The sequence below is a fragment of the Tachypleus tridentatus genome, chromosome 3 (genome assembly GCF_004210375.1).
Source record: "Tachypleus tridentatus isolate NWPU-2018 chromosome 3, ASM421037v1, whole genome shotgun sequence".
Taxonomy (NCBI): Eukaryota; Metazoa; Arthropoda; class Merostomata; order Xiphosura; family Limulidae; genus Tachypleus; species Tachypleus tridentatus.
The window spans coordinates 41,118,864-41,142,149 of record NC_134827.1 but is presented as its reverse complement, the minus strand read 5'-3'; the positions used below and the strand labels follow the sequence as shown (position 1 = coordinate 41,142,149).

General features: G+C 35.1%; 2 protein-coding genes across 2 annotated transcripts in view; both read left to right on the top strand.

Moving 5' to 3' along the window:
• LOC143245816 (cell adhesion molecule Dscam1-like) overlaps positions 1 to 13,699 on the top strand; it is a 28,214-nt gene extending 14,515 nt beyond the window's left edge. The window contains exons 6-8 of the mRNA XM_076492070.1: positions 398 to 513; positions 11,632 to 11,805; positions 13,620 to 13,699. Of these exons, the coding sequence (XP_076348185.1) occupies positions 398 to 513; positions 11,632 to 11,805; positions 13,620 to 13,699 (370 nt within the window). The remainder of the gene's footprint in view (positions 1 to 397; positions 514 to 11,631; positions 11,806 to 13,619) is intronic.
• Positions 443 to 23,257, top strand: LOC143245815 (cell adhesion molecule DSCAM-like). The gene is made up of 5 exons (XM_076492069.1): positions 443 to 513; positions 11,632 to 11,805; positions 13,620 to 13,766; positions 15,636 to 15,784; positions 23,157 to 23,257. The coding sequence occupies exons 3-5, from the start codon at positions 13,705 to 13,707 to the stop codon at positions 23,255 to 23,257; spliced, it is 312 nt and encodes a 103-aa protein (XP_076348184.1). The 5' UTR covers positions 443 to 513; positions 11,632 to 11,805; positions 13,620 to 13,704.
• Positions 23,258 to 23,286: the final 29 nt, after the last annotated feature.

Sequence of the window (23,286 nt, the reverse complement as noted above, 5' to 3'; positions counted from 1 at the left end):
AAGAACATTTACAAAAAATATAAACATCGTAAAACCACTTGATGAAAGCTGTTATAAGATTGAAATATAAATACATTATTATCTCAGGAAGTTTGAACAAAGTTAGCACGGGAGATTTATTACTATTTTGTATATTCTTAAATCACTGTGTAACAAAAAGTAACAATAATTAGTAGTAAAGTCACCCTGCTTTAACTACATTGACTGCTCATTTTTTAGAAAATCTAATCAAATGTCGTACAAGAGTAAATAACACGTTAGCACTAATCAGCAGTAAGTAAATATATATATATAACACTTTGTTAACACATTTCTTTTAACAAATGTTAAGATTCCAATGTTTGCTCAGCTTTTAGTATATAAAAATAACTTCAAAATGTGTTTTTTTATGAAATAGTACCCCTCACTGGATTGTGGAGCCAACTAACACTTCCGTCATTCTCGGCCAGTCTATCGTCATTGATTGCGCTGCTGAGGGTTCCCTCCCTCATGTAACGTGGAAGAAAGCCTCAGGTACTTTGAATAATGTGTTTTTGGCAGAGAGACATATTGTAGCCTAAATTAAAACTGAACACGTTAGTATTTTAAGTTTTATTTATTCGTGTGTTTAAGATTTGTCAGTTTGTTTGTTTGTTTTTGAATTTCACGCAAAGCTACTCGAGGGCTATCTGGGCTAACCGTCCCTAATTTAGCAGTGTAAGCCTAGAGGGAAGGCAGCTAGTCATTACCACCCACCACCAACTCTTGGGCTACTCTTTTACCAACGAATAGTGGGATTGACCGTAACCTTGCAACGCCCCCACGGCTGAAAGGGCTAGCGTGTTTGGTACGACAGGTATTCGAACCCCCGTCCCTCAGATTACGAGTCGAACGCCTTAACCCACCCGGCCATGCCGGGCCCCAGCACACAGGATCACGTATAAAAGGTAAAATTAATTTTACAAAAACTAGGCCCAAGACTCTAGCGCTTTAGAATAGTTGATCATTGTTCTTCAGGAGGATAAAGGGTTAAGAATGGTTAACTATTTGGAAGCGTTAGAGTTTTGGATTTGTTTTTAAAATTCCATCATGTGGTTTAACATCTTTAGAAGACGACTTCAGGTGATTCTATTTGTTTTAAAATATTTATTATCTTTGAATAATTGTTTAAAAAACAAGTTCAAGTGTAAAAACAACAACGGTAAGATAAAACAAAAATTAAAAGCTCCTAAAGTTCAGTATACTGAAACGTTTTAGATCTGTTCAAATAAGAGTTGTTCACCTGCTGTTAAAGGTCACTCGACCCCCCAGTTTCAGAGTTAAAAACCAAACATTTCAATTAACAAATATCTAGTTCATTTGATTAAGCCTATCATATTTTTAACAAAAGACGAATTTGTTGTCAGAACACTTAAAATAAATTACATATTTCAGCATTTGCAACTTTTATAGTGTTAATGTCTTTTCTAAGCATAATTATAGTTAAGGTTTTTACACCAGAGTAAAAGTTCTAATTCATTTTGATTTAATTAATCAATTTGAATTTAAAATAAAAATTATAGAACTCCTTCCATCTTTATCTCTTTTCTTCAATAAATATTATAACTGTGTATCATTTGTTTTACGTAAATATTTAGTGTATTTAGGTTAATTGTCTAGCAAAAGTTTAAAATGCACTAAAATGATATCCTTGTTTTATAGCAATGTTAGGGTAATTCAAATATCCAGATGAGCTGTTCAGAGCTCACTGAGGAAGTTAACAGTTTGTTATATGATACAGTTTATTATAAACACTCCATAATTACCGACTACATTTAATTGGAAATATAGCTATATTTCATTCAGTATTAAATGAATAATAAATATATGAATGGAGTTCGTTATCATTTTGAATATGTGCGGATTCTATAGCACCTAACACTCATGGAATGTTAAAAACACATTGGAAAGAATTTCATTTAAGACCACTTCCAATTTCAATTTGGGCATGTTCTTAAAAAAGGTATTTAGTATTTATGGATTTCGAACTTTCAAAAGATTTGTTTTATTTTGCAGTTAAGCACAAAGCATCACAATCGGGCTATATGTGCTGTGCCTACGTCAGGCAAAACCCTTTTCTTAGGTTATAAGCCTACATACTACAGATGAGCCACTGGGGCTGGGGTGAAAATATCAATACAACCGGTTCTACATTTATCGTGTATAATCCTGAGGCCAAAGACATAGAGGGCCAACTGGCGTTTCACGTAGAACCAGTTCTACATTTATCGTGTATAATCCTGAGGCCAAAGACATAGAGGGCCAACTGGCGTTTCACGTACAACCAGTTCTACATTCATCGTGTATAATCCTGAGGCCAAAGACATAGAGGGCCAACTGGCGTTTCCGTACAACCAGTTCTACATTTATCGTGTATAATCCTGAGGCCAAAGACATAGAGGGCCAACTGGCGTTTCACGTACAACCAGTTCTACATTTATCGTGTATAATCCTGAGGCCAAAGACATAGAGGGCCAACTGGCGTTTCACGTACAACCAGTTCTACATTCATCGTGTATAATCCTGAGGCCAAAGACATAGAGGGCCAACTGGCGTTTCACGTACAACCAGTTCTACATTCATCGTGTATAATCCTGAGGCCAAAGACATAGAGGGCCAACTGGTGTCTCACGTGACGGATCTGACCCTCGAAGGTATTTTATCCAGTCCCTATTTTAACAGAAAGGATCCTGGGGAATAACTGATATATTTACAAAAAAGAAGAATCTGTAGAATAGTTGGTCTCTTTACAAAAAAAAAAAAAGAACCTGCAGAATAATTGGTCTCTTTACAAAAGTGTTGATCCTAGAGAATAACGGGTCTCTTTACAAAAAAGAGAAGATCCTGAAGAATAATTGGTCTCTTTACCAAAAAAAGAAGAGACTGGTAAATTACTAGTCTCTTTACAAAAAAAAGAGAGGAACTAGAGAATAGTTGGTTTCTTTACAAAAGAGAAGATCCTAGAGAATAACTGGTCTCTTTACCCACAAAAAGAAGAACCTGTAAAATAATTGGTCTCTTTACAAAAAAAAAAAAGAAGAACCTAAAGAATAATTGGTCTCTTTACCAAAAAGGAGATTCTGGAAAATAGTTGGTTTCTTTACAAAAAAGAAAGGAACTAGAGAATAGTTGGTTTCTTTACAAAAGAGAAGATCCTGAAAATAATTGGTCTCTTTACAAAAAAAAGAAAGGAACTAGAGAATAGTTGGTTTCTTTACAAAAGAGAAGATCCTGGAGAATAATTGGTCTCTTTACAAAAAAAGAAAGGAACTAGAGAATAGTTGGTTTCTTTACAAAAGAGAAGATCCTGGAGAATAACTGGTCTCTTTACCCACAAAAAGAAGAACCTGTAAAATAATTGGTCTCTTTACAAAAAAAAAAGAAGAACCTAAAGAATAATTGGTCTCTTTACCAAAAAGGAGATTCTGAAAATAGTTGGTTTCTTTACAAAAAAAGAAAGGAACTAGAGAATAGTTGGTTTCTTTACAAAAGAGAAGATCCTGAAAATAATTGGTCTCTTTACAAAAAAAGAAAGGAACTAGAGAATAGTTGGTTTCTTTACAAAAGAGAAGATCCTGGAGAATAATTGGTCTCTTTACAAAAAAAGAAAGGAACTAGAGAATAGTTGGTTTCTTTACAAAAGAGAAGATCCTAGAGAATAAATGGTCTCTTTACCCAAAAAAAGAAGAACCTGTAAAATAATTGGTCTCTTTACAAAAAAAAGAAGAACCTAAAGAATAATTGGTCTCTTTACCAAAAAGGAGATTCTGGAAAATAGTTGGTTTCTTTACAAAAAAGAAAGGAACTAGAGAATAGTTGGTTTCTTTACAAAAGAGAAGATCCTGGAGAATAATTGGTCTCTTTACAAAAAAAGAAAGGAACTAGAGAATAGTTGGTTTCTTTACAAAAGAGAAGATTCTAGAGAATAAATGGTCTCTTTACCCAAAAAAAGAAGAACCTGTAAAATAATTGGTCTCTTTACAAAAAAAAGAAGAACCTAAAGAATAATTGGTCTCTTTACCAAAAAGGAGATCCTGGAAAATAGTTGGTTTCTTTACAAAAAAGAAAGGAACTAGAGAATAGTTGGTTTCTTTACAAAAGAGAAGATCCTGGAGAATAATTGGTCTCTTTACAAAAAAAAAGAAAGAACTAGAGAATAGTTGGTTTCTTTACAAAAGAGAAGATCCTGGAAAATAATTGGTCTCTTTACAAAAAAGAAAGGAACTAGAGAATAGTTGGTTTCTTTACAAAGAGAAGATCCTGAGAATAAATGGTCTCTTTACAAAAAAAGAAAGGAACTAGAGAATAGTTGGTTTCTTTACAAAAGAGAAGATCCTGGAGAATAAATGGTCTCTTTACCCACAAAAAGAAGAACCTGTAAAATAATTGGTCTCTTTACAAAAAAAAAGAAGAACCTAAAGAATAATTGGTCTCTTTACCAAAAAGGAGATTCTGGAAAATAGTTGGTTTCTTTACAAAAAAGAAAGGAACTAGAGAATAGTTGGTTTCTTTACAAAAGAGAAGATCCTGGAGAATAATTGGTCTCTTTACAAAAAAAGAAAGGAACTAGAGAATAGTTGGTTTCTTTACAAAAGAGAAGATCCTGGAGAATAAATGGTCTCTTTACAAATAAAAGAAACTGGAAAATTATTAGTCTTTTTATAAAACAGAAAAGTTGGAGAATAATTGGTCTCTTTACAAAAAGGGAAAAACTGGAGAATAATTGGTCTTTTCACAGGAAAGAAAAACTGAAGGATAATTTTTTTTTTACAAAAAAGAGAAAATGTGTAGACCAATTAATGTGTTTACAAAACAGGAAGATTAATTAGTTTTGTTTTACTAAATGAGAAACTTGAGCAAGGCAGTACATTATGCGATTATAATAAGTTGGTAAACATCGATTTATAAGCACAATAAAGTTACATTATATTTTGTGAAACATGCTACATATTTTATAGAACACTGGCCTGTCTTCTTCCTCAAAAAAATAAATCACTTTATTATGCTTATAAATTGTTCTTTACTAACTTATTATCGCTAAATGATAAGGAACGGTAAGGTAATTAACCTTTTAAACGGTGCGTGTATGTGTTTTCTTATAGAAAAGCCACATCGGGCTATCTTCTGTGTCCATCGGGGGGAATCGAATCCCTGATATTAGCGTTGTAAATCCGTAGACTTACCTTTGTTCACAGTGGTGAACCTTTTTAACGGACGAGGTAAATGTAGAGTAACTGATCTCCGGAATTTTGTGGTTGAAAATGTTAGTCGTGAATTTCAGATTCGTTTGTGAAAGAAAATTGAAATCAACTTACGAATATTAACTGAACGATGAGTCATCTGAAAAAACTTAACTTTACTGGGTTTTGTAATACAGTAATTATCCATGAAGTACAGACTGTAAAATAAGTATTAACGAAAGCAGTGAATTTCTCCAAGACTTCTTTAACCAAAAATTCGAGATTATTGGAAGGTTCAGAAAGAATTTGAACGACGTTAGTAACATTTTGCTTGAGTTCTTTGTCGTGACGAACTTGTAGTCAAAACTAAATAAAATGTGCAGTTTGTGAACTGGTGGAAAAGTTGTTTACTCAATGACGAAAAGTGTTTTATGATACCATGTTTCGTCTCTCCCGTTACCATGTTTCGTCTCTCCTGTCATCGAACATGCTCGCCCTTTCACTCATGGGAGCGTTACAATGTCACAGTCAATTCCACAATTCGTTGATAAACAGTGGCCCACGAGTTAGCAGTGAATGGTGTTGACTAGTCGAATTCCCACTAATTTACCAGAGTGTTTCAGCGTTAAGCCTAGAAACTCTAATCTTATCACTGGCCACCGAAGAATTTGAGTTATCAGACAACTCAGTAAATTTATATCATTCAGTTTCTTTGCTCTAAGACTCGTAAAGACTTTATCTACGAGTTTCTATTTAAATCTCGAATTGTTCGTAATTGTCCAGCTTCTTGGTCGAATTGGAAACTTAAGTGTCCACTCAAGAGCAAAAACTTTGTATTTAGATCCCCAATCAATCTCTAAGAAAGTAGGCCTCACTCACTTTAGAAAACACAAGATGTCTGTTTTCATAGCTCAATCAATTTTCTTCAAAGATTTTCTAAGAGACGTTTGTGAAAGTAGTACTGAATAATGGAAAAGTTATTCCGTATAAATAATTCATTTTGCTATTTGGAGACAAAACTAGATGCCTCCATGAACACAGATTATCAAAGGACTAGGGTTAAAAAAAAAGTATAATGCAGATTTTCAAAATACAAATCGATCAAACAAGGAAGTTGTTGGGTCGAACTTCCGTTCTTTTAACACATACGTATTTTTATGCTTTTAAAAATAAACTTTAACTCGTATTGTCAAATGTCTAAGGATATTATAACTTAATCAAAATATTTTATCATGACTAAGTAAATTGTAGATATTTTTTCATTTAGCTTTGAAACTACAGAAGTTGTTGTTTTAAATTAAGGACAAAGGTACACAATGGGCTCTCTGTGCTCAGCCCACCACGGGTATCTAAACCCGCTTTTTTACTGTTGTAAGTCTGCAGACATATCGGTGAGCTACTGGAGGGCAACTACACAAGTAAAGTAATAATTAACTTACGCTCTTTTAATATATTAATATAAATATATTAGACACGGGATCAAAAGTTAGTCCTATAAAATAAACTTTATTCTAGACTGTTGGGACCCATCTTGAACCTGACAATGGGTTTTAACCATCTGTTGTTATTGCTGAAGACAATGTTAGGAAGTGCTATACAGATCTTTACCCGTTTTCATTGTTGAAGAGAATGTTAAAAAGTGTGATAGAGATTTCTACCAATCTCTATAGTTGAAGACAATATTAGAAAGTGCTATACAGATCTCTACTCGTTTTTATTGTTGAAGCCAATGTTCAAAGGCGTTATACAGGTCTCTGCTCGTTTTTTATTATTCAAAACTATATCAAGAAGTGCAACAAACGTCTCTATCAGCGAAGGAAACATGAATATCTCTAATTCTTCAACGGATTATTTTCAGAACTACATGGGAATCTTGGTACATTTTGACATTAGATTTCTATAAAAGTAAAGGGCTTGATATTTATATCCATACTTGTGTTAATTTAGATGCAGCAAACTATGATAATGAATTTTGGTTGATTGGACGTCAACTGCCTGTTCCAGAAACACAAACATAGTGAACGACTTTTCGAATGTCTTCAACCTAAACAATGTATCAAGAGCTCGAGAAGTGGTTAAGGCAGTCAACTCGTAATCTGAAGGTCGCGAGTCCGACTCCCATCACACCAAACATGCTCTTTCTTTCAGCCGTGAGGGGCGTTATAACGTGACGGTCAATCCCACTATTCGTTGGTAAAAGAGTAGCCCAAGAGTTGGCGGTGGGGTGGTGGTGACTAGCTGCCTTGCCTCTAGTCTTAAACTACTAAATTAGGGACGGCTAGTGCAGATAGCCCTCGCGTAACGTAGCATTGTGGTCTTATGCACTTTATAATATTCGTGATAAAACTGGCTTTCAGCTCTTGTTGTTTTTATTATACCGCATAAAGAGCGTTTCAGAAAACTTGCAGTTTAACTAACGAATTCTAGTGTCACCGAAAACCTCTTCGGCAGTGAATTGTGAGAGACAAAAGAGAGATCTGATTCATCACTTTTAAACACCGCTGATTCTGAATCTTCAGAACTGAAGAAGAGCGTAACAAAAAAAAAACACATTTCACGTGATTTTTATCACAAATTTTAGGGCTATCGGGTTTTAACGTTTCGCTGCTTTTGGCGCTTAAATTGTTATCTTCATAAATAAATCACTAGAGGAATCATTTTGTTTTGTTTGTAGTTCTTACAGCAAAACCACAACGGGTTATCTGCTGAGTCCACCGAGGGGAATCGAACCCCTGGTTTTAGCGTTGTAAAAGCGTAGATTTACCGCTCTACCAGCAGGTGACAGAGGAATTAGAAAATGGGTTTAATATAATACAGAATTATTAAAAGTTCTTAAATGTGTTTGTCCCCCGCTGGTACAGTGATAAGTCTACGGATTTACAATGCTAAAATCAGGGGTTCGATTCCCCTCTGTAGACTCAGCAAATAACCCGATGTGTCTTTCCTATAAGAAAATTAGACACACGCTCGTGTTTATCATGTGTTTCCAAATGAATGTTATCGACTGACTGTGTGAGGTTAAAGATTAGAAACCTTCTTCAGGTCCTACAACGAGGTTAACGATTAGAAAAACTACTTTTTAGATCTCACAAACTGCAAAAGCTTGGAGATGACAGGCTAATTAACCTTTTGGTGGCATTATTAAAATTAGTAATTATCTTAAACACGAGTTATCTGTCTCTCAACTTTTAAAACAATTATCCTAATAGCTATTATTTCATGAGTCTTAAGAGTTGGAACAATTTTGCTTCGTTTATCACAAGGTAATCAATATAAACCCTGTTTGATTTTGAATTAAAAGCTTCTTTGATGTCAGTTTTAAAGGACATTCATTATTGGCTCGTGCACCTTAAACAAAACACCAGAATATTTTTAAAATTCGTAATCCTCTTGAGCTCGAAAATAATGTTATTTTCTTTTATTTCTTTACATGACCTACTTGCAAAGGTCGTTATAAAGTTCCAAGTGTCTGTCTCTGTGTCGTGATCTTAAGGGTAGATTATGAGCTAAGTTTTCCAGTCCTCTAGGTAACGAACAAAGCGTGTAATATTTATGCGACTTATTTAAACTTAAGGATTGGACAGTGGTATGCGTTGCTTTCATTTTGGGTTCTTCTGAACTGTCTCTGATGTACTACAAACCTGATTACGGATTTTCGGACATGAATTATCAAGAGGCAGTAATTCGAAAACGAAATAACCGTTTGAAATTAAAAAAAGAATAAAACCCAACAAAAACACTTCAATTGACGAAAGTGGATATTTTTATCAATCTATATCAGTTAGGTAGAGAAAATTATATGTACTGTCCCGGAAGCTGTTTTGACTTTTATTGTTGTTAGTCAGATAATATTGAAATATTCCTTTTAATATACTTATATACCTATCTATAAGTATAAGAATTTAAGCAGAAAATTCAAAAATAATAAGGTTAGATCCCTTTAATAACCTTGAACATGATTTTGAATTACAAAACTTCACGCAGAAAATACTGAAACAATAACAGAACCTTCCATTATGACACCTAACTATAAATATGAAAGTTTATACAGAAATTATTAGAATAATACGAAACGGCCCCTTTAGTAAATTTATACAGTTAACTATAAATATAAAATATTTTTTTTAGTTTGATTCTCCTGTACAAAGTAAAATAATAAACAGTTTTGTTACTAGAACAACCTTATTACAAGTAATATATTTCTTTCTCTCACCATTTAAATAAATATAGTTTTAGAATTACACTATGTAACAAAATTGTTACTTTTTCTTGTTCCTGGACAGAAAGTGTTATTTCTCAATTGTTTAGGCCTAAAGTAAATGGAAAAGATCTATTTTTATCTTCAAACTTTGCTTTTGTGACCTGGAAACGTATAACGAAAACATGATGGGAGACTATATTTGGGGGCTGATACGTGAAAGTGATTTACATTACAGTCGCAAATCTCGAAAAACTACTCACTTCTAAACATGTTTGTATAACTTTAGTATAAATACATGTAAATCTTGATTCATATGTTGTTTTATTCAGACCTTATGTAGATGAAAATGTGCAAATTTGCCTGTTTTTACATAGAAAATAGGTTAATTTCTAAATTTCATTATCCAGGTAACACAAGCAAAGTTTGAAGGGAATAATGACCATTTTCTGTACTTTTACAACACAAGCAATTAAGAACTAACACATACTATCCAGGAACATAACTTGTGTTACATAATTTTACGTCAGACTGATAAATGATGTTATCCTTATTATTTATAGATTGAAAGGACCTAATATAGAATAATGTTTAATATTATTATTGTAATGTGGTTCACGTATAATAATTGAAAGGACCCAGTAGAAAATACTTTTATATTGTTATTGAAATGTGGTTTATATATAACAATTAAGGGAACTCAATACATTATAATGTTTTTATAAAGTTACTAAAATGTGACTTATGTATATTAACTGAGGAGACCCTATACATAATAATGTTTTTATGTTGGTATTAAAATGTGTTTTTTTTGGAAGGCATAAATTATTTTTCACCAAGTCGAAATGTATTCAAAATCCTCAGAAATAACTCTCCACTTCCAATACTTCTAAATCTAAGAGACATATGCTCTGTATCTGTTTAAAAGGGCCCGGCACGGCCAGATGGTTAAGGCATTCGACCCGTAATCTAAGGATCGCGGGTTCGAATCTCCGTCGCACCAAACATGCTCGCCCTTTCAGCCGTGAGGGAGTTATAATGTAACGGTCAATCCCACTATTCGCTAGTTAAACGAGTATCCCAAGAGTTGGCGGTGGGTGGTGAGGACTAGCTGCTTTCCCTCTAGTCTTACGCTGCTAAATTAGGGATGGCTAGCGCAGACAGCCCTCAAGTAGCTTAGCGCGAAATTAAAAACACAAAACAAACAAACTGTTTACAAATGTCTGTATCTTATCCTTCTCTTTCTGAGGTGTTTCTATGTTTAGTCTTTCTATTCATTTTCTAATATTAACAGTTACGTATCACCCGTATTACAGATATGAAAAGAAAAATAAATACATGTATTACTTTGCTTCGACCTTATATGAGAAGAAACAAGAACAACAAGAAGAAAAGAGTAGATAGAATAGAGGAAATGAAACTTGTTTATCATGCTGTGATTTCCGCCACTTTTCTCGTGCTGAGCGATTTATCATGTCTGGGAGAGATAAAACAAGGAGTTGTCAATATGTTGAAATAACTAGACGGTCAACTTCTCGAAATTATGAATATACCGCACGAGGATGTCTTGAATTGTTCAACATCCAAGTTACTTGCTTTGTTTCCAATTTCGCGCAAATCTACACGAGGGCTATCTGCGCTAGCCGTCCCTAATATTGTAGTGTTAAACTAGAGGGAAGGCAGCTAGTCGTGATCATCCACCGTCAGCTCTTTTACCAACGAATAGTGGGATTGACCGTCACATTATTACGCTCCTATGACTGAAAGGGCGAGCATGTTTAGTGCGACGAGGATTCGAACTCGCAACCCTCGGATTACGAGTCGAGTGCCTTATCCGCTTAGTCATTCCAAGTTATTTATAACAAACATTAAAAACGGTAATTTGTTCTACAATTTACGTTGGAGTGTTTTGCTTTTGAAACTATATCGGTTTTCAATCTCTTTCTTAAATATGTTGGCTATGCTTGTCGTAGGAGTATTACGTACCACTGTACCGTAGCAGTGACGTCAGTGATAAATTACTATGATTTCACGATAAAGCTACAATACATACAAACGTGTATATTTAGAATTTAGACAGTTTGCGCTATGCGTCCAATTGAAGTATATATATATATATATATATATCAACAAACTGATAAATCACAACCAACATTTTGCAACATCAACAAAATCTATCCATCTGTCCACTTATCTTTCTGTTTACATATTCTTAAGAATGTTTACCGTTTTCAGCTGACGCTCCCAAAGACTTTGTACCTCTCTACAATAGCCAACACTACGCCATCTTTGACAATGGCTCTCTTTCCGTCAGAGATGTGGTTAAACAAAATGAGGGCTTCTATCTCTGTCAAATCAGCAACAATGTGGGACCGGATCTTACCAAACTTATCTCAGTTACTGTTTATGGTAAGGAACACACTAATTATTATATTAAAATATAGATCAATTCCAGTGTGAAACGGTTGTAATGCTATAAGTGTTAACAATGTAATAATCACACTAATAGTACAACACAATAACACAGTAGTATAGATTTCTCTATATTGTTTAGTTATTTGAATATCTTAAAATAAATAGTTATGTTATAGAGATTTCTACACTTAAGCTCAACAGGTATGCACACTTATATACACCCTTGTGCAAATTAATTGAAACAATTGGTCATTTTACAATATTTTCAGCATGGCGGCCATTGTAGGCTCGCTGGACCCGCTGATTTCCTTTAATAGCCATTTTTTCATACAGATGGCGTCATTAGTTGTGTTTTGCAGTACGGTCGATCTATTTTTGGGATATATTATGTCATTCGAAATTGCGTTAGAAGGGCAAGGAGACCAGTTAAAAAACAACTTCTTACCAACTCAATGAAGAAAAAACGGTATCAATGGGGTCTGAAATACAAGAACTGGACGCAAGAACAATGGAGGAAGGTGTTATTCAGTGACGAGACTCATTTCTTGGTATAGGGTCAAAGAAGTCTGCACGTTCGCAGATCTCCAAGTGAGAAACTTCGAGAATCTCACATCAATCAGTTCGTAAAACATTCCTTGAAGAAGACGTTTTTGGGGTTTTTCAGCTACTATGGAGTCGGAGGCTTACATATTGTAGAAGGTATGATGCGAGGACCACAGTCCATCGAAGTTTTGCAGAGAAGAGTTGTTCCAGAATTGAAAAAGAGATTTCCAGATGAATCTGGCATTTTTCAGCAAGATCTGGCTCCTTGCCACACATCGAAACTTGAAAAGAATTTTATTACTTTTACGCGAATAAAGGTGCTGGACTTAAATCCTATTGAAAATCTTTGGGCGATTTGTAAAGAAAGACTTCGGGGAAAAGACTGTACTACGAAAGATAAGCTAATTGAGGCCATAATTGAGGTGTGGTACCACGATCCAAAAATTAGTAAAGATTGCAGTCAACTCGTGGACTCGATGCCAAAGCGGATTAATAATCTTCTGAAAAATAAAGGCGGTCATATCACGTATTAATTTGTGAGTAAGTTTTGGATTCTCAGAAATGAAACGCAAAAATTGAAAAATCGTAATTTCCGTCTTGTTTCAATTAATTTGCATTAGGGTGTAGTTGGTACAAACTGAGAGACGGATGTTTCAGAAGTTGTCATCTCTTTAGCGTCCCCTAACGGCCACCTTAGAAGACCGTTTTACATTGAGTTAAAATATATTACACGTGAAGATTAAGTTCGTTTGCTCGTTAACGTGTTAAATGTATTCAGAGGCGTTGCGCGGGGCGCATTTTCCCCGCTAATACAGCACATATATATAGGGTGAGAATGTAGGTTAACAGTAGGTGACATTATGGGTTCTATTAACAATCTAAAAAAAAAAGAAACAGATTAAATTAAAACAAATGTAATTATAAAATTGTAATTATCTAACACAAATAATATAGTTGCAACATCGTTATAATATACAATTGCATTAATATAACGATACATAAACCTATTCCAAATGCTGTCCACCTACTTTTGGCTCACCCTGTATATATGAGAATGTTGCTTAAAATGGTATTTTGTATATAACCTAAGCACGTAAATAAACAGGAACCTAACACACAACTCTTTTAATTCTACAAATACTTTGTGACTAATATCGTTATAAGATAAGGAAGTTTTACGATAGAGATTTACAGTAAAATATCGTCTAACTCTGAAACAATTATCTTGTTTTTATCAACAATATTTTTCTGATATATTCTACCAGCGCCACCTACAGTGCACGTACAGCACCAAGTGCACACAGTGGTGTTAGATGAGACACTTGAAATTCGTTGTGAAGGGTAGGAGATATGCCCATGAAAGTCACGTGGACAAAGGATGATCGTTACATCACTCCTTCGTATGACGGGAGGTAAGATACATCCACACTTGATAATGTATTTTCGTCTTTAATTTCTAGAACAAGAGCGTAATTGGCAGCCACGAAGAACTTATTTATATATAGTTTTCAACTGGTCTAAACTTTTATAAGCCTCGTTATTAGTTTAGTTATCAAACATTATAAAGAAGTGAAAAAAATATGTCGAGTTACTAAATGATTTGAACGAAATGAATTTCAAGAGAAATAAACATTATTTTGTTTTCTACATATAATATAATAATAAAGAGCCGTAGGAAGCAGTAAGACCAGTCAGGTCATGACCTGGTCACTTTTTCTTACGTATTAAAACTTTCTTTTGATTCAATACATTACATTGCGTGTGTACAGTATTTGTAGTTAAAATGGTCAGCGAGTATTTAGGTAAAATTACATGGGATGTAGGACCACAGAAAATTATTAGCCCTTGGGCCCACACGACCCTAAATCGGCTACTGAAAATGGCTCAAGATTCAATCTCATAGTTTAAAAATTTTCAAAAATCATTTGGGGAACCATACTCTCAGACCCCCTAGAAATGACAATATGGGAATACCCTTACCAGTGTAGAATTGCTTTTACAGTAATGTAATATAACTTGAGTCATCTGTCTGTGTAGAAAACCACTTATCTATCTGTTATTCTATACGTATGTAGATATATAAATACTTAGTTAGTGTTGTATAATCCTGTTGTATTCAACGTTTCCTTTCGCTTTTCCACTTTTTTATGAACCACCACTTAACTTAAAATTAATGTTTTCCCATTTTATCTCTTTGACTTTTCTGATTCACTTCCACAAACATTTAAGTGAAAAAACAGTTACAAAGGAAATGACGTATTATAACTTCAGATACTAGTTACGTATCTTCACATCAGAATTGTGACTGGATTTAATGAGATAAGACGTAGAAAACCTCATTCATTTCGACCATTATTAACTCTCCTTGTTGTCATAACCAGTCGCACAAAATACAGCTAATAAAGAAGACGGAAATAAAAATAATCACAATAGAATAAAACAGATTTCACTTTAATAGATAACCCAAATATTTAATGCCAAGAGTACTGAAGTATCTCACGTCATGTAATAATGATCACTGTTAATTTGTGAGTTGCTCAAAATAACCTTCTGGTATGTTCGATATGATGTGGTTAAGTAACTTTATATTTATTGCAAGAGTTACAGAATTTCTGGTTTAATCCTGTATGTTTTTTTTATTTGTAGTTTTTGAAATTTTAGCGTCAATATTAACACTATTGCTTTTGTCAAATAAATAAATAGAACTTGAATGTGACTTTTCCAACAATTTTAAGCAAAAACAAATGTTCTTTTGGAGAAACAATAACAGCTTATATATGTGTCACAACGAAATTCATGAGTTGACGCATGCGCATTTTCAGTGAAACTGATAATACCAGTTCGAATTTAAAATGAAAATGGGAAAATCACATTCAAAGTGACACAAAAACCTCTAAGCATTCTGACAGTTTATAAAATTATGAGTCAATTAATACCCACTAGACAGTTGGTAGACATCTGTAAGTACACAGAAGGTCTATGTGGTTCACAACTATCTATGTAATCGAAACCACCTGATCAGTTGACAACCATTTAGATAGTCCATAACCATCTAAGTGATCCATAGAACAGATGAAGTGTGGTTATATATAAATAAAAGCCATTTATACAGTTCGTAACCGCATTAGCTCCACATAGAACAGAGAAAGTATAGCCATGTATAAACAAATGTTAAACATGAATTTACCATTCCAATAAAATATCTATCAGTAGAACATTACAATGAGGAAATATATTCTTTTGTGGATACTATAAATTATATTTTTAATTAATTGTCTCAGGTATATTTTGGAAGAAACAGCCAAAAAATCGATGGTTAGGTCTGTGCTATACATATCAGATGTACAGAGAAACGACTCTGGGTTATTCATGTGTCACGTTTCCAATATGTACGGGAATTCAACAGGAATATTTCAGGTAGTAGTGCAAGGTGAGATATTTTCAACGTGTTTTTCTCATCCCTTCTTCTTTTATTGATATGTTTTTCTGTGAGAGATACAACATTTTAAAGTTATTTCAACTGTATTATATTATATACTATCTTGTTTAATGAGATTTCTGAGCAGGCCAAAACAGTCTTAAAATAAATTTGTATGGATTACTAATACTCACGAATAATACACTCAGGAAAAACTTAAAACATTTTTTGTTGTCACGGAGCAGCTACATTTCGTTGGTAGATACGACATCCAGATAATTGGTTTGTTTTGAATTTCGCGCAAAGCTACTCAAGGGCTATCTGCGCTAGCCGTCCCTAATTTAGCAGCGTAAGACTGATGGCAACTAGTCATCATTACACACTGCCAACTCTGGACTGTTCTTTTACCAACGAATAGTGCGATTGACCGTTACATTATAACGCCCACACGGCTGAAAGGACGAGCATGTTTGGTGTGTGACGGGGAACCAGCGACCTCATATTACGAGTCGAATGCTTTAACCATCTGGCCATGCCGGGCCCCCTGTTAATACGGGGAGGTTACTTAATTGTCAGAGTTTTGAAAACCTGACGTAGCTTGACTTATGACGAACTGACACGTCACGTTCTTCCATTTACGATGTAAGCGATTGGTAATTATGTTGATGAGATCCACTGAAGTTTCCAAGGGAGAAAGGCTTAAATCGTTTAAATATTTCGAGGATTGGGAACTGAATATTGATAGTGCTAATGGATGTGTAAGTGTACCAATATATAAAGACTGCTAGGATTGGGAACTGACTATTGATAGTGCTAATGGACGTGTAAATGTACCAATACATTAAGACTGCTAGGATTGGGAACTGACTATTGATAGTGCTAATGGATGTGTAAGTGTACCAATATATAAAGACTCCTAGGATTTGGAACTGACTATTGATAGTGCTGATGGACGTAAATGTACCAATACATAAAAGACTGCTAGGATTGGGAACTGACTATTGATAGTGTGCTGATGGACGTGTAAATGTACCAATAGATTAAGACTGCTAGGATTGGGAACTGACTATTGATAGTGCTAATGGATGTGTAAATGTACCAATATATAAAGACTGCCTAGATTGGGAACTGACTATTGATAGTGCTGATGGACGTGTAAATGTACCAATAAATTAAGACTGCTAGGATTGGGAACTGACTATTGATAGTGCTAATGGATGTGTAAGTGTACCAATACATTAAGACCTGCTATGATTGGGAACTGACTATTGATAGTGCTAATGGACGTGTAAATGTACCAATACATTAAGACTGCTAGGATTGGGAACTGACTATTGATAGTGCTGATGGATGTGTAAATGTACCAATATATAAAGACTGCTAGGATTGGGAACTGACTATTGATAGTGCTGACATGAAGTAAACCAATAAATTAAGACTGCTAGGATTGGGAACTGACTATTGATAGTGCTAATGGATGTGTAAATGTACCAATACATTAAGACTGCTTGGATTTGGAACTGACTACATTGATAGTGCTAATGGATGTGTAAGTGTACCAATACATTAAGACTGCTAGAATTGGGAACTGACTATTGATAGTGCTAATGGATGTAAATGCACCAACAATTAAGACTGCTAAGATTGGGAACTGACTATTGATAGTGCTAATGGACGTGTAAACAAATGTACCAATACATTAAGACTGCTAAGATTGGGAACTGACTATTGATAGTGCTAATGGACGTGTAAATGTACCAATACATTAAGACTGCTAGGATTGGGAACTGACTATTGATAATACTAATGGACGTGTAAGTGTACCAATACATTAAGACTGCTATGATTGGGAACCACTGATAAATGACCGCTACTAACTGATAGTGCTAATGACGTAATGTACCAACAAACTAAGACTGCTATGATTGGGAACTGACTATTGATAGTGCTAATGGACGTGTAAATGTACCAATACATTAAGACTGCTATGATTGGGAACTGACTACTGATAGTGCTAATGGATGTGTAATGTACCAATACATTAAGACTGCTAGGATTGGGAACTGACTATTGATAGTGCGTAATGGATGGATGTAAATGTACCAATATATTAAGACTGCTGTAAGATTGGGAACTGACTATTGATAGTGCTAATGGACGTAAATGTACCAATAAATTAAGACTGCTAAGATTGGGAACTGACTATTGATAGTGCTAATGGATGTAAATGTACCAATACATTAAGACTGCTAGGATTGGGAACTGACTATTGATAGTGCTAATGGACGTAAAATGTACCAATACATTAAGACTGCTAGGATTGGGAACTGACTATTGATAGTGCTAATGGACGTGTAAATGTACCAATACATTAAGACTGCTAGGATTGGGAACTGACTATTGATAGTGCTAATGGACGTGTAAATGTACCAATACATTAAGACTGCTATGATTGGGAACCTGACTATTGATAGTGCTAATGGACGTGTAAATGTACCAATACATTAAGACTGCTATGATTGGGAACCTGACTATTGATAGTGCTAATGGACGTGTAAAATGTACCAATACATTAAGACTGCTATGATTGGGAACTGACTATTGATAGTGCTAATGGACGTGTAAAAAATTAAACATATTACTAGGATAACACACGTTTAATTAATGGACGTGTATAATCATATACATTAAGACTGCTAGATTGGGAACTGACTATTGATAGTGCTAATGGATGTGTGTAAATGTACCAATACATTAAGACTGCTATGATTGGGAACTGACTATTGATAGTGCTAATGGACGTGTAAATGTACCAATACATTAAGACTGCTATGATTGGGAACTGACTATTGATAGTGCTAATGGATGTGTAAGTAAACCAATACATTAAGACTGCTAGAATTTGAACTGACTATTGATAGTGCTAATGGATGTGTAAATGTACCAATAATTAAGACTGCTATGGTTGGGAACTGACTATTGATAGTGCTAATGGATGTGTAAGTGTACCAATAGATTAAGACTGCTAGGATTGGGAACTGACTATTGATAATACTAATAAACGTGTAAATGTACCAATGTACATTAAGACTGCTAGGATTGGGAACTGACTATTGATAGTGCTAATGGACATGTAAATGTACCAATACATTAAGACTGCTATGATTGGGAACTGACTATTGATAGTACTAATGGACGTGTAAGTAAGTGCACCAATACATCAAGACTGCTAAGTGGTTGGGAACTGACTATTGATAGTGCTAATGGATGTGTAAATGTACCAATAGATTAAGACTGCTGGATTGGGAACTGACTATTGATAGTGCTAATGGATGTGTAAGTGTACCAATAGATTAAGACTGCTAGGATTGGGAACTGACTATTGATAGTGCTAATGGACATGTAAGTGTACCAATATATAAAGACTGCTATGATTGGGAACTGACTATTGATAGTGCTGATGGATGTGTAATACATTAAGACCAATAGATTAAGACTGCTAGGATTGGGAACTGACTATTGATAGTGCTAATGGATGTGTAAGTGTACCAATACATTAAGACTGCTAGGATTGGGAACTGACTATTGATAGTGCTAATGGACATGTAAGTGTACCAATATATAAAGACTGCTATGGGGAACTGACTATTGATAGTGCTGATGAAAATGTTCTTATAGTGCACAATGATAAGGAGGGACATGTAAGGAACCACTAAAGTGAGAGTGATTGTTATAAGGGTCGTCAAGGAATTAATATATCTCTTTCAACATGAATCCTACAAAATGGCTAACTGGTACGGTAACTTGAAAAACGTTATACAGGTTATCTTGGTTGGTAGTTCATCGGTGCCCCTGTAGTGTCTCAGCGGTATGCCTGAGGACTTACAACGCTAAAAACCGGGTTTCGATACCCGTGGTGGGCAGAGCACAGATGGCTCACTGTGTAGCTTTGTGCTTAATTCAAAACAACAATAGTTCAACGCTATTCACTGGATCATTCAAACCCAGTTTGGTAAAACCAGAATGATAATAATAAGTTACAAAATTTGGCGATTCCGGAAGAAAAGTAGGCAGGGTAAAATAAGGCGCTCAGGAAAAGTTGGTCCGAGAATGTAACGAATGGGTAGATAAATAAATGTTTAAAGGGTAGCCGCAGATCTACTCAGGTACTTTTATCTTGATGTCATTTTCAGGAGGGTCTCATTGAGGACTGGTATGATTCCTCATCTAGTAAAGCTTCCCAAAGAGCTTGGTTTGCTTGATAGAAGAGAACCTAACAAGAAACATTTTAACAGACAGACTTGATATTCTCGCCTTTCGGCACCTCTCCCCCAAGTGATGTAAACGAAAGCAAGAGCTAAGCCAGGAATATGTATACTGATTTTAAAATCAGACTTTACTGCCCAATAGATACTGTAGAGGAAAAAAAGTTCGTTGAAATGGGTGAATATTTTGTAGTGTAATGGTGATGGATTGGATAACATCTTGTATGGTTAGAAGAAAGTGAGTTCCAAAAAAGTCTTAACTGACTGGTGGTACCAACAGGAACCATGATGGTAACAGGTGCATCAGATTGTAGAGGTAGTTCCCTCAGGATTTATAAAATTATATCAGATGGCTCAGCTTAGAGATATTGCAGTTGTTTGGAGGGGATCCAGTAGTAAATTGTCTGACTTGATTGGGACCTCAACAGTGAGGATACAATGGTTTCTAGGACACTTTGCTGTCAGATGATATTTTGTACAAAGATTGGAGTGAAGGTTTATTGGGAGTTTCCTCTATATTGTTGTTTAAAGATGGAGAAGGTAGCTGCAATAATACTGCTTTCCAGCAAAATACGAATCATGAAAGTTGGTATTTAAGCAGTGTTTATAGTACCAGGTTTTGAACTCGAAAATCTTGGGTCTCTTGTCAGATACGTTAACCAGTAGACCACCCGTGTAATATATGAATAAACTCTCACTGTTTCAACGTAACTCATTAATACGTAACTATAGGTTACAAGCTGCACATATTATCCATGAGGAGTCCTCATGGATGAGCCAAACGTCGTAGTCATAAGTAGTTCAATAAGAGGTATTTGTATCTCAGAAGTAACTTACACTGATTATTTGTACCAATAAGTTTGAGTTAAAACTTACAACAATGTAGCTGTCTTAGAAAATTGTTTATTCGTTGTTATTTAAAACCTAATGACTTCTGAATGTTTACCAACTTCCACTGGAAACAGTTAAGTAGAAGAAAACAAGTCTTGATTAGAAAATGGTGTGATTAGTGTTGATGCTTTTTGAGTTAAATATATTTAAAATTAAATCGTCATCAGAGCAGGCCCCTGGAAAAATTAACCAGATTTTAGATTAGATATCACGGTCACGTTTCACCAAATTAAATCTGCACCCTAGTTTGCCAATAATGTCCCGTTAATACTCATAGAAACAGCATAACCCGAAACAAAGTGTCGTCACCTCACTGGTGTTTCAGTCGGGTATTCGAGCCGCGGCCCTCAGATTACGAGTCGAGCCTGGTTCCATGGTGGTTTAAACACTTACAACGCTAAAATACGGAATTTGGTTCCTCGCGGTGATTACATAACACTATGTGGATTTGCTCTGAACAACAACAAACAAGAAGAAAATTTATATGTATAACCACGTGAAGTCTTACGGACAATAATGGAGTCAATACCAGTATCAGTCCTTGTTTTATATGTTTGTTTTTTTGAATTTCGCACAAAGCTACTGAGGGCTATCTGTGCTGAAGCCGTCCCGAATTTAGAGTGTATGACTAGAAGGAAGGCAGCTAGGTCACCACCCACCGCCAACTCTGGCTACTCTTAGCAACGAATAGTGCGATTGACCGTCACATTATAACGCCCCCACGGCTGAAGGGCGAGCATGTTTGGCGCGACGGGATGCGAGCCCGCGACCCTCAGCTTACGAGTCGCACGCCTTAACACGCTTGGCCATGCCGGGCCAAGTTCAGATTTATATGTGCGACGTCTCTCTATCATTAGCCATTTGTCTTGAACCTGAAACAATTAAATACTAATATTTCGTTTGGTTCTAGATTAGGCCGCAAAATAAACTTACTAAACATAAATATATATATTTCTTACTATTATTTTTTGTAATCGATGAATACCCGTTCTACTTTATTAAAGCAGTGTCTTTATTCGTTTTTGTGATATCTAAATATTCTTTGCCCCTACTAGACTCCTCACTGAATAATGATTACCATTTATGTTCGCAGAATTCAGATTAACCTAAAGAAATAAAACGAATTAAAACATACGTTACATCATCTTACTACTTTTCGCACTAGTCATGGAAAACCAAGCGTTCTCTCTTAGCTCGATTGGCTAAGCTCTCGTATAACTGGGAAAATAAACAAAACAAAAGCATGTTTATTTGTTTGTTTTGAATTTCGTCCAAAGCTACTCGAAGGCTTACATCTGCGCTAGCCGTCCCTAATTTTGCAGTGTAAGACTAGAGGGAAGGCAGCTAGTCATCACCACCCACCGTCAACTCTTGGGCTGCTTTTTTTACCAACGAATAGCGGGATTGACCGTCACATTATAACACCCTTACGGCTGAAAGGGCGAGCATATTTAGTGCGATGGGAAAACAAAAAAAAACGGTATCTCTCTACTTTGTTTGTGGCTCCATCTCGTCACCAACCAGTTGTTTTTTGCCTCAGGACAATTCTCTGAATGAAATTAAAACTTCTGCAGGCAAGGTAATTTTGAATCACATACATACTGTCTTGACTACCACTTGCTATTTCTTGAATTACAGAGTATTTTATAAGTAACGTTTGAAGTCTGTAAAACGGCTTGCTTAGAACGTTATGTCTTCATTAATATGATTGGACCTGTATCATCATTTCGCTTAGGACGTAGAATTCATTTTTTTGGGAAACATCTAATCACTGTATGCATGCAACTTGATATATCAAATCCAAGATAGTTTCTATTCTATTAATTTTGCTTCAAGCTCTTTTGTATTCCAGTTCAGTCCTAGAATTGCTTAAAAAATCTCTTTAAACCAATCTTTAAAAAATAACCATATCAGACATGTAAGCGAAAGGAAGAACATACCAATCTTATATATAAAACCTTTAAATAAAAAAATCGAAAGAGGAGGGAACTCTTGTTCATTCATTCTTCCAACTAATATTCAGTCGATTTCACTGTCTTACGAGAAGAAACACAGGTAACTAATTTAAGAACCAGTTATTTGTGTTACTGAAACAATTTTGACTATAAAATCTCCCGGTTCTGGTTGAATATGGATTATTAGTTAACCAAAGTGGTTATTACAGCCAATTATTCATACATGCTATTATTCAGATGAAGAATATTAGATTTTTGCCTTTTTTCATGCAGTTTCAACTTTGACAAGCTTTACGGATAGAACAGTGTCTTTACAGAGACGCTGTCTGCGCCCTCTGGTGTACGAATTGAAAATAGCACTGGAAGAAGTTTGACTGTAACCTGAGGAAACCCTTTTTGATGG

Excerpts from the sequence above, each read along its gene's own strand:
- LOC143245815 (XM_076492069.1), top strand. The coding sequence starts at position 13,705 with ATGCCCATGAAAGTCACGTGGACAAAGGATGATCGTTACATCACTCCT. Across the intron at positions 13,767-15,635 it reads ACTCCTTCGTATGACGGGAG|GTATATTTTGGAAGAAACAG; the intron begins GTAAGATACATC and ends TAATTGTCTCAG. Across the intron at positions 15,785-23,156 it reads ATTTCAGGTAGTAGTGCAAG|TTTCAACTTTGACAAGCTTT; the intron begins GTGAGATATTTT and ends TTTTTCATGCAG.